Source organism: Chiloscyllium plagiosum, unplaced genomic scaffold, assembly GCF_037043375.1.
Source record: "Chiloscyllium plagiosum isolate Xiang-an unplaced genomic scaffold, Cpla_swu_hap1 HiC_scaffold_8, whole genome shotgun sequence".
Taxonomy (NCBI): Eukaryota; Metazoa; Chordata; class Chondrichthyes; order Orectolobiformes; family Hemiscylliidae; genus Chiloscyllium; species Chiloscyllium plagiosum.
The window spans coordinates 38,039,236-38,056,141 of record NW_028270146.1 but is presented as its reverse complement, the minus strand read 5'-3'; the positions used below and the strand labels follow the sequence as shown (position 1 = coordinate 38,056,141).

At 41.0% G+C, this 16,906-nt stretch overlaps 1 protein-coding gene across 2 annotated transcripts in view; it reads right to left on the bottom strand.

Annotated features, from left to right (window-relative positions):
- dhrs7 (dehydrogenase/reductase (SDR family) member 7) overlaps positions 1-16,906 on the bottom strand; it is a 70,160-nt gene continuing 53,254 nt past the window's right edge. For both annotated transcript variants that reach the window (XM_087989712.1, XM_043698466.2), the window contains 2 exons: positions 9,256-9,471; positions 1-1,190 (listed from right to left, as the gene is read on the bottom strand). In XM_087989712.1, coding sequence (XP_087845838.1) covers positions 1,143-1,190; positions 9,256-9,471 — 264 coding nt within the window. In that variant the 3' untranslated portion in view covers positions 1-1,142. The remainder of the gene's footprint in view (positions 1,191-9,255; positions 9,472-16,906) is intronic.

Genomic DNA, 16,906 nt, shown 5'->3' with positions numbered 1-16,906 from the left:
CTCAGGTATCCATTTCACAGCCAAATGTTACATAGTTTCAGTTTTCCAATACACAGGACTGTAAATCCCCATGAGTCATACCTCATGCTTTCTGAGTATAAGGAGGAAAATACTTAATATAATCACAGATGAACATTTTTTTCCTCTTGTTTTACTCTCTATAATGACTATTCATATCTATAGAGCAGTAATACTTTGCTTTACAGCTTTAGTAACCAGTCATGCGAGTATAAACTGAGCATCAGTATGAAGTTATCACATGGGTGTTATTAAGTCATAAGATGAGGAAGCATGGCTTTTTTTAAAACCCCCATCTAGCCACTAGGCTATAGTGAAGCTTAGAACCAATCTGGTCATCAAACCAACTAAGTGTGCTTTGTAAATATTCAAAGATGATATGTTAGTATTCCTTTATTAGAGAAATGAGGAAAAACATATAGGATTTTGCTGGTGGTTTAACTGCACAGAACAGAGATAACATGTCATGCATTGATGTAAAGAGAGATGACCATTATACCTTTTACCATGTTCCATGACTCAAAAGAGTAAAAACCAACGTGTAAGCACAAGTATTAAATTTAAACAAACAGTGTATGAAAATGATGTTAGATTGTAACAAAGGTTTAATTTAAATCAAAACCATCAGCAAGTATGGCTGAAAAAAAAATCCTGTTAAAGCACCCATTGAAAAATACTGCAAAGTAGCATGAAATAGCTACCTTTACCTTTGCTCAATTTGGAGATATCTTACCTTTGAAGGGCACTTGGGGATAAACTGGGCACTATTAGTAGACAGGGCCCTGACCCTTGCCGGCAGAAAGACATGTACAGACATTGCATTTGCTTCAACTTTAAATAGGCAAGTCAGTTGGGCATTGCCTTCACAGTTGAACTTCCCAATTCAAAATTAAAGCTCGGCAGTTAACTGTCATTCAATGAAATGATAGTCTCTACGGCAATGCCTCCATTAATCAGCACTCTTCTCAAACAGTATAAAATGTTGTTCCCTTTACATTGGTATTCTTGTAAAATATCATGATAAGTCCAAGACCAAAAAAAAATCTTTTTCATAAGTTCCATACTACCAGACGATTAAAATGTTCCAAACTTTCACCTTCTCCACCAGTACAATGGCTACAGTTTCAAGCTGCTTTAATCTTTAAATCTCCAAAATAAGATACATCAGCATCCTGAAAATATGAAAATAAGAGTTAGCAAAGGGAGGAGGAGGCTGGGAAACAAAGGTGTACATTCCAGCCGATTGAATTGTAACCAAGTTTCTGTTATGAACCATTAATATTTAAAACAGAAAACTGGAACATTGTTCTATTGGTTAAAACAATGCCACAACATTTTGTATGTAAAGTCATTTCAGAATGTAAAGTTTTAAATTCAACAAGGACCAGTGTAATAATTAACCATATTGCAAAGCATTTAGGCTTGCTTCTGACATGCACCAATAATTCTCTCTCAAACACACACATCAAAGTTATTTACTTCTGTAGGAATCACCAATAAGTGGGCGACACGGTGGCACAGTGGTTAGCACTGCTGCCTCACAGCGCCAGAGACCCGGGTTCAATTCCCACCTCAGGCGACTGACTGTGTGGAGTTTGCACGTTCTCCCCGTGTCTGCGTGGGTTTCCTCCGGGTGCTCCGGTTTCCTCCCACAGTCCAAAGATGTGCAGGTCAGGTGAATTGGCCATGCTAAATTGCCCGTAGTGTTAGGTAAGAGGTAAATGTAGGGGTATGGGTGGGTTGCGCTTCGGCGGGTCGGTGTGGACTTGTTGGGCCGAAGGGCCTGTTTCCACACTGTAAGTAATCTAATCTAAGTGTGCCATAATCCTTTAAAGAATAATCCTCAACTCCAGCTATTCTCAGAGGTACTTATCCTCTTGACTAAAGATACTCAATCCCTTGGTTCTGGTTATAAATCCAATATTTCTGGTTACTTTCTTTTGCAATAAAACATGTCTAATGGTGTTCTCCTAGCTTCTTTTCATCAAAAGATTCAACCCAAGATCAAGTCTCACCCATCTTCCATGTTGCTAATGATAGAGTTAGTGTTTTACTCTCCATATGGTGATAGTCTGACTAACAGTCATTTATTTTGGCCAACTTTTCTCTCAAGTGCAAACTGCACACACCAGTACAAAATCTACAACCAATTCCCAAACAAACTGAAACCAGAGATCATTCCTAACTTCTACCATCTCCATGACAACATAACCTGGCCTGTACTTAAACTGACCTGTAAACAAATTATTCCTGATTTATAATTTTTTCATGAAAGTAAACACCAAGTGTTGTTATACAAGAAAATAACTAGAACCAGGAGCAGGCCGTTCAGCCCCACCATTCAATAAGATCATGGCTGATCTGCTCCAGGCCTAAGCTCTTTTGTACCAGCTCTTCATTGCCCCCAACTCCAATATTAAACATTTACCTCCTCTTTAAAACATTTTCAGTGACCTAGCCTCCATAACTCTGGGATAAATAATTCCAAGCAATTCTTTTGTATCTCAGTTTTAAATGAGTGCCCCTTACTTTGGATCTATGCCCCCTAGTCGAGATTCCACCATTAATGGAAATGTCTTCTCATGTCAAAGCCCCTCAGAGTCTTGTATGTTTCAAAGAATATTACTTGTGCTGCTGTACTACTAGTTGTTCAATAATAGCAATATGATTTACATCATTTAAATACCTTACATTTTCATACATTAAATTCTATCTGCAAACTTTTGCCCACTCAGACTATCTATATCCCTTCCTTGACGTTTTACATCCTCATCACAACATGCCTTCCCACCTATTTTGTATGGTGAGAAAATCTGGATACACTCAAAGCACACTGTACCTCCATGCACCACCACACTCCCTGACTAAAGAACTACAGATAAATAATGAAGACCCCGAGGCCTGATCCTGAAACAGGATCATTAATCCCAATTCTGTCTTGTTTGTGTTAACCAATCCTCAAATGCACACTAATGCATTACCCCAATATCATAAGTTTCCATCTTGTACAATAATCTTTTATAGTACCTTACTGAATTCTATCTGAAAATCCAAAATTATATCTACCTGTACCCAGTTCTCAACTCTGCTTAATATATCCCCAAAGAATCTAGCAAACATGTCAAATAATTTCCTTTATACAAAGCATATTGACTATTTGATTGTATTAAGCTAATTAATTAACTGTCCTCCATTTTGTCCCTATTAATAGACTCTAGCATTTATCAGTGATGGATGCAAGGTTAACTGGCCTGTAGTCTACTACTTTGTCTCCCTTATTTTTTTGAACAGAATATCACCTTAGTGGTTTTAAAATCTCCTCTTCCCAGAGGCCACTTCAGCCCATTAATTTTTCAAATACTTTGTTCTTCGAGATTCAGACCATTACAAGACTTTTCCTCTCATTAGCACCTTACTCATCTGTCATCTTCAGGTATCTTATAGCGTCCTCCATAGTGGAGATCAATGCAAAATATTTGTTTATGCTACCTGCCATTTCCCTGTTCCCCTATTATTTCTCCAGTTGCATCCTCCAAGGATCCCACACACTTCGTTTAGCTACTTTTTGTATGTATATAGAAGCTCGAGCTGTTCATTTTTAGATTTCTCGCCAAATTTACTTCTCAGTCAATTTCTCCCCTTTTAGCATTTACTCATCCCTTGCTGATTCCTAAACAATTTCAAATCCTCTGACCTACCATTACTTTCTGACACTTTGTGGGCTATAGTTTTTTGATTTGATACTCTCCTTAACTGCCTTTGTTAATCACAGAGTCCATCCTGTGAAACAGCAACAAGAATGCCAATGCCTGACACAAGACTCTGTCAGGTGAGAGAGACAGTTTGATATAGGGGACAAGTTTGGTGCAAAAATCATGGAACAGGCCTCGCATGGGTGAGAGGCATAGTCAATGCGAGGTCAGGACCAATGATGTATAAAGTTCAGTTGCTCAAAAGACATTATAACCTCCCCCTCAAACAAGTCTCCCAAACTAGAAACTCCTCTCGCTGCCCATAGTTTGAACCCTGAGTCCATCATCCCTGGTCGGAACCCTGGCATGCCAACTATAGGTGCTAGTGGCGAAGTCTTGGATAAACAACCCTCACTCTGACGCATCACCCTCCGTGCCTTGACTGTACTAATGACAATGGGGTTCCGGCAGTGTTCCATAACTGTCCTCATCTTATCCATGAACAACAGGTTAATAAGAGGGCACTTTGTCTGGGAGGCCTCGATATCCAGCCATATTGAGTTTGGATCGTTACCTACCCAATCACAGACAAAGGACAGCAGGGAACTCAATTGATACCTCCTGATGTCTGGGAAATCAACTCCTCCCCTCTTTGAGGGAACTGCAATTTAGTAAATTTGATGAGGGGCTGCCCATGATTCCAGACAAAGGAACCAAATCAAACCCCATAAGCTTTCGCAGCATTGATCTGTGGAACATTATAGGGAGCATACGCATGGGATAAAGCAAACGAGGAAGAACATTCATCTTAATGAGAGATATTCGGCCCAGCCATGAAATTGGAAGAACCTCCCTTTTCTGGAGATCTAGCCTAATATTGTTGAGCAAGTGAGCAAAGTTAGTCCGAAATAACAGATCAAACTTGGGGGTAATAAAAATGCCTAGGTATCAGAACCCTGCCCATGACCACTTAAAAGGGAACTTAGGGCCACCTTCAACTTCTGGCACATCCTTAAAGTTCCCCGAAGGCATAGCCTCCAATTTTACAAACTTAATTTTATATCCTGAAATAGCCCCAAATGAATTGATACATTGTATCAAATGGGGTACTGAGGTCATCGGGGTCGATAAAAACAGAAGAATGTCATTCGCATACAGTGTAATCTTGTGTGCCCTCAATCCCACTTCCGGAGCGGTTATGTGGCCTTTCTGACGAATGGCTTCTGCCAGCAGCTCTATCACCAACGTAAACAACAACGGTGAGAGGGGGCAGCCTTGCCGACTCCCCCTACCAATCCTAAAATTCCCAGACTTAACCTGTTGGTGATGACTGCGGCCAGAGGGTGGCGATATAAAACCTCCACCCATCTAGCAAAGACTCCACCCAACCCAAACTATTCTAAGACATAAAAAAGGTATGGCCATTCCACCCGATCAAATGCATCTAAGGAAATCACCAACCCCTGAATCGATTGTTGCTGACAAACTTGGACCATATTCAGCAACCTTCTAATATTATTAGAGGACCTACGGCCCCTTATAAAGCCAGTCTAATCCTCTTTAATAATATGGGGCAACACCCTTTCCAATCTCAGTGCCAGGATCTTGGACAGAATCTTGAAATCTGAATTTAATAGAGAGATGGGCCCGTATGAGGCACAATCCTCAGGAACCTTCCCCTTCTTAAGAATTAAGAAAATATTAGCTTCTCTCAAAGATGGTGGTAGACATTCATGCATATATGAGTGATTGTACACCTCCAACATCAGCCCTATAAACCCCTTATAAAACTCACCCAGGAGAGGCCTGTTCCAAGGTTACCCCTCGGAGGTCCAGGTTCTTAAAAAGGGTCTCAATTTTAACCCTCCTGTCCTCGCAACCTTCAGACCGATACAATTCAGAGTAAAAACTCCAAAAAGCTTCATTAATCTTTTTAGCATTGTGTGTAAGGACCCCGGCACTGTCTCTGATTGCAGTATTGGATTGGGGAGCATGCTTTTTCCTAGTCAGGTACGCTAAATACTTCCCTGACCTATCCCCATATTCGAACAGCCTTTGTCTAGCAAAAGCAAGTTCTTTCTTTACATTTTGTGTCAGTACTGAATTCAAGGCAGCTGGAGGGCCATGATCCGCTGTAGCTTAGTCACCGAAGGCCACACAAAATGTGCCTCCTCGGCGGCTTTCAAACACGTCTCAAGTCGATGCTACAGTTCCTCGTGGCTGAAATGGAGCACTGCGGGGTATCTAATGGAGTACTGGATGCCCAGGTTCCTCAACCTCTTTCTAACTTCACTTCAAATTACAGCTGCAGAGAAATCCTGGAAAAACATGATTTTTGACCCCTTGTACAGCAGTGCCTGCGGATCTTTTCCCAGGGATCTGGAAGCTTCTATGACTTTTTGCTTGTCCTTATATGAGTGGAAGTGCACTAGGACTGGGCGGGGGTGCTGCACTGGGCCTGACCTGTGCACTGTAACCCGATAAGCCCTTTCAATCTGCAGGCTGCTGGACTTGATGTGAAGGCCAAAAAACTTCGGCAGCCAGCTTTCAAAGAAGTTGACTGGCTGCTCACTTTCCTCGCCTTCAGGGAGCCCAACAATTTGGAGATTTATCCTCCGACCTCTATTTTCAAGGTCATCGATATGATCTCACAAGGCCCGACTGGATGCGGATTCCAATGCAACTTCCGAGGCCTTAGTTCGACCCTCCACCTCCTCCAGCCTCTCCCCGAGGCTCTGAATCTCCTGCTCATGCTTCTGCAGCATGGCTGTGAGAGGTTGGACCTGGGCACGAATCTCCCCATGGATCTCCTCAATCGCAGCCCCAACGTTCAAGGTAAGTCCCTCCATCGCTGCAGCCAATTCCTGTGAGTCTGTCAGGTCCCCGGGGGGTTCAGGAGAGGTTGCTGCTGCTGCAGTCTCTGGTGTGGTAGGTGGTCCAGGGGAGTGTCCTCCCTGCTGCTGTTTGCTCGCTCCTTTTCCCTTTGGCATCCTTCCCACTCCCAATATTAACAAATATGTGTTCTGTAAGGTGTTAAACTAATAATTCCACCACATAAGTTGGCCAGGGATGGCAAAAAACACCAGTATGCCTTGGCTGTTAGGCAGAGTTGTCCACAGCAGTTCTACAGAATCGCCACCATCTTGCAGAGTCTACAGATGCCTTTTAAATGCTGTCAATTGTACCAGCCTCCACCATTTCTTCTGGCAGCTCATTCCATACATGCACCACCCTCTGTATGAAAATGTTGCACCTTAGGTCCCTTTTAAATCTTTCCCCTCTCACCCTAAACCTAAGTCCTTTTCCCAACTCAGGGAACTATCCCAACTATCCATTCCCCTCATGATTTTTTAAAGCTCTTAAAGGTCACCCCTCAACCTCCGAAGTTCTGGGGAAAACAGCCCCAGACTATTCACCATCTCCCTAAAGCTCAAATCCTTCAACCCCAGCAACATCCTTGTAAATCTTTTCTGAATTCTTTTAAGTTTCACAATATCCTTCCGATAGGAAAGAGACCAGAATTGCATGCAGTACTCCAAAAGTGACCTAACCAATGTCCTATACAGCCGCAACATGACCTCCCAACTCATATACTCAATGCTCTGACCAATAAAGGAAAGCATCCGGTTTCCTCCCACAGTCCAAAAATGTGCAGGTCAGGTGAATTGGCCATGCTAAATTGCCCGTAGTGTTAGGTAAGGGGTATGGGTGGGTTGCGCTTCGGCGGGGCGGTGTGGACTTGTTGGGCCGAACGGCCTGTTTCCAAATGTAAGTAATCTAATCTAATCTAAACTATATCAATACCAAAAGCCTTCTTCACTATCCTATCTACCTGTGACTCTACTTTCAACAAACTGTGAACCTGCACTCCAAGGTCTCTTTGTTCAATAACACTCCCCAGTACTTTACCATTAAGTGTATAAGTCCTAGTCTGATTTTCTTTTCCAAAATGCAGCACCTCATGTTTATCTAAATTAAACTCCATCTGCCACTCCTCAGTCCATTGGCCCATCTGATCAAAATCCCTTTGTACTCTGAGGTAACCTTCTTCGCTGTCCACTACACCCCCAATTTTGGCGTCACCTGCAAACTTACTATCTAGACCTCCTATGTTCACATCCACATCATTTATATAAATGACGAAAGGCAGTGGACCCAGCACCGATCCTTGTGGCACTCCACTGGTCACAGGCCTTTAGTCTGAAAAGCAACCCTCTGCCACCACCCTCTGTCTTCTACCTTTGAGCTAGTTCTCTATCCAAATGGCTAGTTCTCCCTGTATTCCATATGATCTAACCTTGCTAACCAGTCTCCCATGAGGAATCTTGTCAAATGCCTTACTGAAGTCCATATAGATCACATCTACCACTCTACTTTCATCAATCCTCTTTGTTATTTCTTAAAAAAAACTCAATCAAGTTCATGAGACATGAATTCCCATGCACATGAAGAATTTGGGTTTCTTATATAAGGAATGATATACTTACATTGGACACAGTCCAGACAAGGCTCACTAGGCTGATCACTGGTATGGACAGGCTGTCTTTAATAGGTTGGGCCTGTACTCAGTGGAATTTACAAGAATAAGAGGCAATCTTATTGAAATATACAAGATTTTAGGGGAATTTACAAGGTAGATGTAGAAAAGTTGTTTCTCTTTGTAAGAGTGTGTCAAGGACCAGAGGGCACAATCTCAGAATAAAGGGTTGCATTTTAAAGAGAGAGGGAGAAATTTCTTCAGAGGGTTGATTCAGCGGAGCTCTTTGCTGCTAAAGGCAGTCAAAGCTGTGTGATTATATTAAAGGCTAAGAGATTTTTAATCAGTAAGTGAATCAGGGTTATAGGGAAAAAGGGCAAGGAAGTGATGTTGAGGATTATTAAATCAACCATAATCTTACTGAAAGGTAAATAGACTTGATGGATTGAATGGTCTATTTCTGCTCCTATGTTTTACAGTCTTAAACTTTAATATGAACTTGAGGAGAGCAAAACCTTAGCTTTTGCCAACATGGATCCTAGTGTTCTTAAAATTCAGGTGACCTTATTGGGAAGGAGTATGCATATCTATAATTAAATGTAGAAGCACTGCCTTTGTGAACTGCTCAGGCACTTGTACAACAATTAGTCTCCACTCATGCCAGTCATAAAAATGTACATCTAAAACTTAGCTTAATGCATCTATGACAGATTGTAAACTCAAAAATAAAGTGTAACATTTAATCTTGTTAAAGTCAATTATACATCTGCAGAGATACCAAAAAAAACCATGCAATCACATTGCAATCTAGCAAAGACTTATTCATTCTAATATCTCTCTGGAGAGGGAGGGGAGGACGGAGGGAGAAAGAAGGTGTCCCCTTAACCAATGGCAATAAGATATTGTTTTCATAAATTTAAATGCAATAATTTCTTTAATTCAAAAATAATAGCATTACCCAGGAGTACATTTAAAAGCTAGCAAATTTTGCCATGCATTATAATGTGTCCAGACAACTGACAGGTAACAATAATATCAGCAGGTTACATTTTCCAAAAGTGTACTTACCAGTCCACTTTTCAGGTTTTTTATTCTTTTCACAGACATCTTGTTTGCAACTAACCAGGCCAAGGTGGGAGCATACTGCCACAAATAAACATAAAGCAGAAGTGGCTGCCCAGAAATCCACATTTCCTTTAATTCATTTGCCATACCAACTAGCATCAGCTGGACACAGCGTGCAGTGGACATTTTGCAGGTTTGTGCAGAGTTGTCAGATATAGGCTAAAAAAAAAGCAAAACTACAGTATGTTGCAAGCAATTATAATTGTAAACGTAAACTGAAAAAGCTATAGGATTTCCAAATTCAGATTGTTTAATCATACTAGTCCAGCTTACAAGCTGTCCCCAAGGAGAGAATTCAAATGAGATCAAATTTGGGCACTGTGCCCTCAATTAGACAAAGAACTAGTTATCATTTATATCTCCAAAAGAAAAATACTTTACTTCTCTGTTCCAATAAACATCAAGATAAAAGGTGACACTGAAACTTTAGGGTTTCAAGTCCTCCCTCCCCAACATACACCTGGCAAAAAATCCAAGCTATTGAGAACAAAATGGATGAACTTAAAACGAGACTCACTTTCCAAAGAGAATTGAGGGTCTGCTGTGCATTCTGTTTCACAGAGACATGGCTCATCCTTGCTGCATCTGACTACCTTACAACCTGAAGGCTTCTCAATTCACCGAATGGACCTCTTGGCATCCTCGGGCAAGGTAAGGTGTGGTGAAGTCTGCCTCCTGATATCAACATCTCCCGGTTGCTCAAACATGGTGAGCTTAACAAGTCACTGCTGCCTGGATTGAGATTATTTAACAGTGAAATACCATCCATACTATCTGCCGCACAAGTTCACCTCCAATGACAGCGGTCTACACCCCATTTCATGCAGAAGTGAAAAATGCACTTGAAGTATACAGTGCTACAAATAAACAGCCTTGAGTTGGAATACCCAATGCCTTGTTCATCGTAGTCTGCGGCTTTAACCAGGCCAACCTCAAGAATGGATCAGTGGTGCTGGAAGAGCACAGCAATTCAGGCAGCATCCGACGAGCAGCAAAATCGACATTCGATTTTGCTGCTCCTCGGATGCTGCCTGAATTGCTGTGCTCTTCCAGCACCACTGATCCAGAATCTGGTTTCCAGCATCTGCTGTCATTGTTTTTACCTCTTTCAACCTCAAGAATGTGCTAGCAAGATTCCACCAACACATATCTTGTCCCACTAGAGGACTGGACATCCTTGATCATTGCAACACAACCATAAAAGATGCCTACTGCTCCATTCCCCATCTGCATTTTGGAAAATCAGACTACAATGCTGTGGTCCTCCTGGCTTACAAGCAGAAATTAAAGTCTGAGGACCCAATACAGAAAATAGCGCCACAAAGCTATCTACTCAGCACCCAACTATTCTCCTTACACACACACACATACACACATACACGTGTGGCCAAGTTCCACACCAACTCCATTTACAAGTTTGCTAACGACACCACCATTGTTGGTTGGATCTCAAACAACAACGGGACAGAGTACAGGAAGGAGAGACAGTGCTTAAAGGCATGATGTAAAGACAACAATCTCTCCATCAAAGTCTGCAAAGTGGAGATGGTCATTGACTTCAGGAAGCAGAGTGGGGGGCATTCCCCATCTGTATCAGTGGTGCTGAGGTGGAGATGGTCGAAAATGTCAAGTTTTTGGGAGTGACAATCACCAACAACCTATTCTGGTCCACCCAAATTGACGCTACAATCAAGAAAGCACAGCATCGCCTCTACTTCCCCAGGAGGTCCAAGAATGTCCATAAAGACTTCCAATTTTTATAAATGTACCAGAAAATGCATCCTATCTGGATGCATCAGAGCTGGCAACTGTTCTTCCCAAGACCAAAGGAAACTAGAGTTGTAGACACAGCCTAGTCCATCATACAAATCAGCCTTCCATCCTCTGACTTCATCTATACTTCCTGCAGAATTGGGAAAACAACCAACATAACTCAAGACCCCTCCCACCCTGTATATACTCTCTTCCATTGGGCTGAAGGCATATAAGTTTGTGTACAAATATGAACTAATTAAAGAACAGCTTCTTCCCCAGTATAACCAGACTTTTGAATGGACCTCATTAATGCTAATCTCTGTACCTTCTCGCCGGCTGTAACTTTGTATCCTGTACTCTGTTCTGTTACCCTGATGCACTTCTATAGTACAATATGCCTACAGAGCGCGTAAGACAACACTTTTCACTGTACCTTGATACACGTGATAGTAATCAAATCAAAGATACTGAGTCTAATATGTTGAACTCTCAATATTCATTGCATGAATTTCACTTTAAATGATTACAATAGTGGATGCATTTTTAGTTTTCGCAATAAAGTTTTCTGAAGGTGTAGAGAGGTACCGAACCTTTAAGAGAGTTGAAGGACTTAGCAAGCACAGAGAGTGCTGGAGAATTTACAATGCAACATTTGGTCCAGCAGCTAGCAGTATCTGGGTTGCTAAGAGACAAGAACAAATTCAAATTCGGCCAATCAGTTTAAATTATGCACTAAGATACAAAACTCCAATCAAATTCAAATTTAGTATTTTGATAATATTAAAATCAATGGAACAATCCGATGTTTTGGGGTATAAAACCGGAAAATAATTGAACAATTCACCAACATATGCAGGAGAAAGTGAGGACTGCAGATGCTGGGGATCAGAGCTTAAAAATGTGTTGCTGGAAAAGCGCAGCAGGTCAGGCAGCATCAAAGGAGAAAGAGAATCAATGTTTCGCTTATGCCCGAAACATCGATTCTCCTTCTCCTTTGATGCTGCCTGACTTGCTGCGCTTTTCCAGCAACACATTTTTAAACCAACATATGCAGACTGCCCACAGAATAGCTCTCTTAAGGGTACCTTTATCTATTCAATAACCATAAGAAGAAGAAAAGAAGACAGAGGAAGATACAAAGAGAAGATTCAACAGCTGGCTGATTTTGAAATTTGAATTTTTTGGTAAATCTCAATCGGGAGTTTTATCGGCCCAGTACAATAGGAGGGAAAGTAAAAGGTAGGTTAGAGAAAGGAGGTGTAAATCGTTGTTAATTAATCTCTGTTAGTCTTTTAAATAAAAAGTTGTTAATTTTTAATGTAAATGGTGACTTTGGGATAGTTTGTGGCCTCTTGAATTTTAACAGATTACAGCACGGGTTAAAATTATTTCTGTGTTGCTGGTTTAAACTAGCAGGGGTGGGATTACCCTGTGTCTTAACAGTTTGGAAGCTTTTGTCTGTCATTTGAACTGGTTTAGACAGATTTGAGTAGATCTGGAGGTACAAAAACCCCAGCAGATTTAAACACTTGCAGGTTAGTGTCCTAGATCTTTAAATAAAACATAGGCGCCCAATAATGGGTGGCATGGTGGCAAAGTGGTTAGCACTGCTGCCTCACAGTGCCAGAGACCCGGGTTCAATTCCCACCGCAGGCGACTGACTGTGTAGAGTTTGCACATTCTCCCTGTGTCTGCATGGGTTTCCTTCGGGTGCTCCGGTTTCCTCCCACAGTCCACAAATGTGCAGGTTAGGTGAATTGGCTATGCTAAATTGACCGTAGTGTTACGTGAAGAGTAAATGTAGGGGAATGGGTCTGGGTGGGTTGCGCTTCAGTGGGTCGGTTTGGACTTGTTGGGCCGAAGGGCCTGTTTCCACACTGTAAGTAACTTGTTTAACTTTGGTGACTTGTGGTTGATAAATTAGAAGTGAAAGAAATGGCTCTTAAAATTGCTAAAGAGGTTCAGGGATTTGAAGATGATTCTCAAATTTGCCAAGAAAGTTTAGAAAGAAGGAAAAAGGCAATACTTTTACAATTAGCAAATAAGTTAGATTTGGGTTTAACCAAGGACAAAAGTAAAGTTCAAATTGTTAGGGTGTTACTTAAACACTTAGGTGTATCAGATAAACAGACAAATGCAGTAGACGTAGAAAGATCTAAATCACAATTGAGGAAAATGAAGTTAGAAGATAAACAAAGGGGAAGAGAAAGAGAGAGAGGAGAAAGAGAGAGAAGAAAGAGACAAGAAAAAAGAGACAGAGAGAAGGTTCTTTGCTGAGCAAAGAGAGAGAAGAAAGGGAGAGACAAAGAAAGAGAGAATTTAAACTTGAGAAATTATTTTTTTAGGCAAAGTAAAGTTAACAGGATGGAGATTAAAAGAGAAGGTAGTGATATATATGAATATGTCAAAACTCTGCCACATTTTGATGAGAAAGATGTTGAAGCCTTCTTTATTTCATTTGAAAAACTGTCTTGGCAGATGGAGTGTCCGAGGATTTATGGGTAATGCTAGTTGAGACTGAACTGGTAGACATAGCTAGTGAGGTATTTGCCACACTGTCAGATGAGGGGTCAAGAGATTATGAAGAGGTTAAACAGGCTATTTTAAGTGCTTATGAATTGGTACCAGAAGCATATAGACAGCAGTTCAGAAACACAAAGAAGAAACCAGGTCAGACCTATGTTGAGACTGAAAGAATTAAACATAGTCATTTTGATAGATGGGTGCATGCTTTAAAAATAGATAAGATCTTTGAGGCTCTATGAGAGATTATTCTGCTGGAGAGTTTAAAACTTCACGTCCATTGGTAAGAATTCATGTGGAGGAACAGAAAGTTCAGCAAGTGAGAAGGGCAGCAGAATTAGAGATAAATACATGTTGGTGCATAAGACAAGCTTCCAGCCAAAATTTCATCCTGTGAATGAAACCCTATGAAACCAAGAGTAGAGAACACTGGTAAGAATTTACCACAGGATAAAAAAGAATCCCAGAAGGGTGGAAAGGAGGTGATAAAGTGGGACACGTAAAGTCACATTGCTGGTCATTAAAAAAAAGGCAGTGTAGGAAAAGATGCGGTAAAAGAAGCTAAGCCAGTGCCATTAGTGAAGGTAGGAGACCCCAAGAAGAGCCGAGGAGCTGCAGGAGAGTGCAAAGCCTAGGCAGGGGCTGGGTATCGAATTAGTAAAGAATTCACCTCTGCGGGTAAAGTTTACTCAAAAAGAATGGGGGAGAAGGACAAAAAGTTATAATTTTGAGAGATGCAAGATCTAACCAGTCACTGATAGTAAGGGATGAGCAAATATGCACTCTTTCTGATCTGTTACCTGAGACTGTGGTAATTTGTAGGATAGATGGACAGAAATTTAGCATTCCCCGATGTAAGATCAGGTTGGAGTGCCAACGCTAGACTGCGGAAGTTAGAGTGGGAATGACTGACAGAGTGTCAGTTCCAGGAATTCACTTTCTTCTTGGCAATGATTTGGGAGGATCCAAGGTGGGAGTGACACCCCTTGTTGAGGAGAAGCCCGAGGAAGACCAAGAAACTGAGGAGTTAAAACAGAAATATTCTGGTATTTTCCCAGGCCATGTAGTAAACAGATTTCACTATCATAAGTCACAGCATGAAGAAAAAACTAAAAATAAAGATGGAGTTGAAGTTCAGTTAGTGGATATCCTGTTTGATGTAATGGTGCAGGGAAAACCTGAACAGGCAAAGGGTCAGGCAGAAATGTTTAGTCCTAAAAGGCTAAGTGACTTGCAACAGCAAGACAAGACGATAAAATATATAAAATTGGATGCATACTCCAAAAAGGAGGCAGAGAATATTCCGGAAGGTTATTATCTGAAAGATAGAATCCTAAGACAGAAACGAAGACCACAGCAGGTTAAGTGCAAAGGAGAAACAGGCCAAAGTACACTGATTGTATTGCCAGTAGCATACAGACAGGAAGTATTACGGGTAGCACATGAACTACCTATAAGCGGTCACCTAGGGATATGAAAGACTCAGGCTAAGGTACAAAAACATTTTTATTGGCCTGGAATACACAAGGATGTGGTTAAATTTTGCTGTACATGTCAAACATGTCAAATGGTAGGTAAGTCACAGGCGGTAATAAAACCAGCACCTTTGTTGCCAATTTACATTTTTGAAGAACCTTTCATGCGGGCTATAATTGATTGTGTAGGTCCCCTCCAGAGAACTAGGAGAGAGAAGGAACTGGAGAAACAGATGTTAGTTACTGTCCTGCAGAGTGAGGAATCAAATCCAGCTTATTTGGATTTTGATGTGCCTCAAAATAGATTTTAAAAATGAAGAAGTCCTTGAGGAGTGGGCTAGGTTGGTAAGCTATCTGTCTTCAGAGCATAGAAGGCAGTTGAAAGATTTGTTACTACAATGTAAGGACATACGTAAGAATCAGATGGGGAGGACTAATGCTATTGTACATGAAGTAAACGTAGGGATTACGGCTCCGATAAAACAACACCCCTATCGGCTTAATCCTTTCAAAGCCAGACAGGTCGAGGAGAAGGTGGAGGCCATGCTCAACAAGGGTATCATCGAATCAAACGGAGTTCGCCGATCAGCTTAGTTCCGAAGCCTGACGGCACTCAACGATTCTGCTTGGATTATCGGAAAGTCAACGCCGTTACAAAATTGGACTCATATCCAATTCCTACATTGGAGGACGGTATTGAGAAAGTCGGACAAGCAAGCTACATCACCAAGTTGGACTTAATGTGTGGTTACTGGCAGGTATCTTTATCAGAGACAGCGAAAGAAATTTCTGCGTTTGTAACCCCAAATGGACTATATCAATTTAAAGTGATGCCATTTGGAATGAAGAACGCACCTGCCATATTTCAAAGACTCATGAACAGAGTTGTGGCTGGGTTAACAAACTGTGCAGTCTATTTGGACAATGTAGTGATCTTTACTAAGTCCTGGAAAGATCACATGGTAAAGTTGCTAGAGCTCTTTGAATGACTACGAGAAGCAAAATTGATAATAAAATTAAACAAAACTAATTCGTGAAAGCAGAAGTGATATTCTTGGGACATAACATCAGTCATGGAAAGTTGACCCCATAGAACACAAAGACAAAGGCTATCGAGGAATTTCCATGACCAACCTTGAAGAAAGAGGTGCTTTGATTCTTAGGACTCAGCAGATTCTATTGGAAGTTTGTTCCAAACTTCAGCAGTGTAGTGGCACTGTTAATCAATTTGCTGAAGAACACAAAATTTCGGTGGACAGAACAATGCCAGGAGGCATTCAACCACTTGAAATCAATATTGACCGCCAAACCAAACTTTTCAAAACCTTTGAAAGTCGCCATTGATGCTAGTGACATAGGACTTGGAGCTGTACTGCTACAGGAAGATGAGAATGGGATTGAACTGCCAGCTGGTTACTTTTCAAAGAAACTCAACATCCACCAGAGGAAATACTCCACAATCGAAAAAGAACAATTGAGTTTGGAACTGGCCTTACAACATTTTAATATGCATGTCACGAACAATGTGTCAGAGACGGTTGCATACATGGATCACAATCCTCTTACATTCTTAGAATGCTTTAAAGACAAGAATATGAGATTATTTCATTGCAGTCTTATATTACAGACTTTTAATTTAAAAATCATACATGTTGCAGGTCGTAAGAATGTAATCGCAGATGCATTATGTTTAGGTGAGATTTGTATATTCAATGTTATGTATATATGTGAAGATGTTAAGGTGAACCTAGATTAAAGTTATGTGTATATTATGGTAATATGGTTAAAGAATTGAAAAAAAAAGAAGCCATCTTTTCATTATGATGGTTCATTTTTCTTAA